Source organism: Meleagris gallopavo, unplaced genomic scaffold (genome assembly GCF_000146605.3).
Source record: "Meleagris gallopavo isolate NT-WF06-2002-E0010 breed Aviagen turkey brand Nicholas breeding stock unplaced genomic scaffold, Turkey_5.1 ChrUn_random_7180001881244, whole genome shotgun sequence".
Classification (NCBI taxonomy): Eukaryota; Metazoa; Chordata; class Aves; order Galliformes; family Phasianidae; genus Meleagris; species Meleagris gallopavo.
In genome coordinates, this window is record NW_011145425.1 from 32,840 (window position 1) to 33,514 (window position 675).

Consider the following 675-nt stretch of genomic DNA (forward strand, 5'->3'; position numbering starts at 1 on the left):
CAGAGGGGGCAGGGGGTGCGGTGCTCCCACCTTTCTCCTCTGCCTTCCCCAGCTTGCGCTTGGCATCGGAGCGGCCCAGGTGGAAGATGGACTTCCATTTCTTGGCCTTCAGGGACCCCTTCCTCCTGCGGGGACAGCGTCTGAGTGAATGCTCGTGCATCCGTGTGCACACCTGTGCAGCCATGTGTGTGCTTTGCACGCTTGTGTATCTATGTTCCCGCTTGTGTGCGCTTCTGCTTCTGTGTGCATCACTCTACCTACTTGTGCAGACACCATTCTGCGCGCACGTGTGTGCGTGTGCATGATTCTGCGTGCTTCTGCTTGCATGTGCGTCACTGCCTGCTCATGCATGCATGATTCTGCACGTCTGCACACACTTGTGCATGCCTGTCCATGATTCTGCATCCGTGTGTGTCTGTGCACACGTGTGCACGATTCTGCACGCTTGTGCATGCTTATGCATACGTGATCCTGCATGCTTGAGCACACGTGTGCACGTCTGCACCAACCTGTGGTCGCTGAGCTCGATGATGGTGTGGTAGGGCCGGATCGGGGGGGGCCCATCGCCCTGGCTGAGCGCTGCAGGGACGTTGTAGGGCCCCGACCCGTCCCCAGGGAACAACCGGGAGCGTCGCGTCGCCTCACCGCCTGCAGAGGGGTCAGGGGTCAGGGGTC

The 675-nt window shown here is 60.3% G+C and overlaps 1 protein-coding gene across 1 annotated transcript in view; it reads right to left on the reverse strand.

The window, feature by feature from the left end:
* LOC104916296 (rho GTPase-activating protein 30-like) overlaps positions 1 to 675 on the reverse strand; it is a 14,958-nt gene that overhangs the window by 8,480 nt on the left and 5,803 nt on the right. Inside the window, exons 7-8 of the mRNA XM_031557626.1 lie at positions 510 to 648; positions 31 to 125 (exon numbers count right to left, since the gene is read on the reverse strand). Of these exons, the coding sequence (XP_031413486.1) occupies positions 31 to 125; positions 510 to 648 (234 nt within the window). The remainder of the gene's footprint in view (positions 1 to 30; positions 126 to 509; positions 649 to 675) is intronic.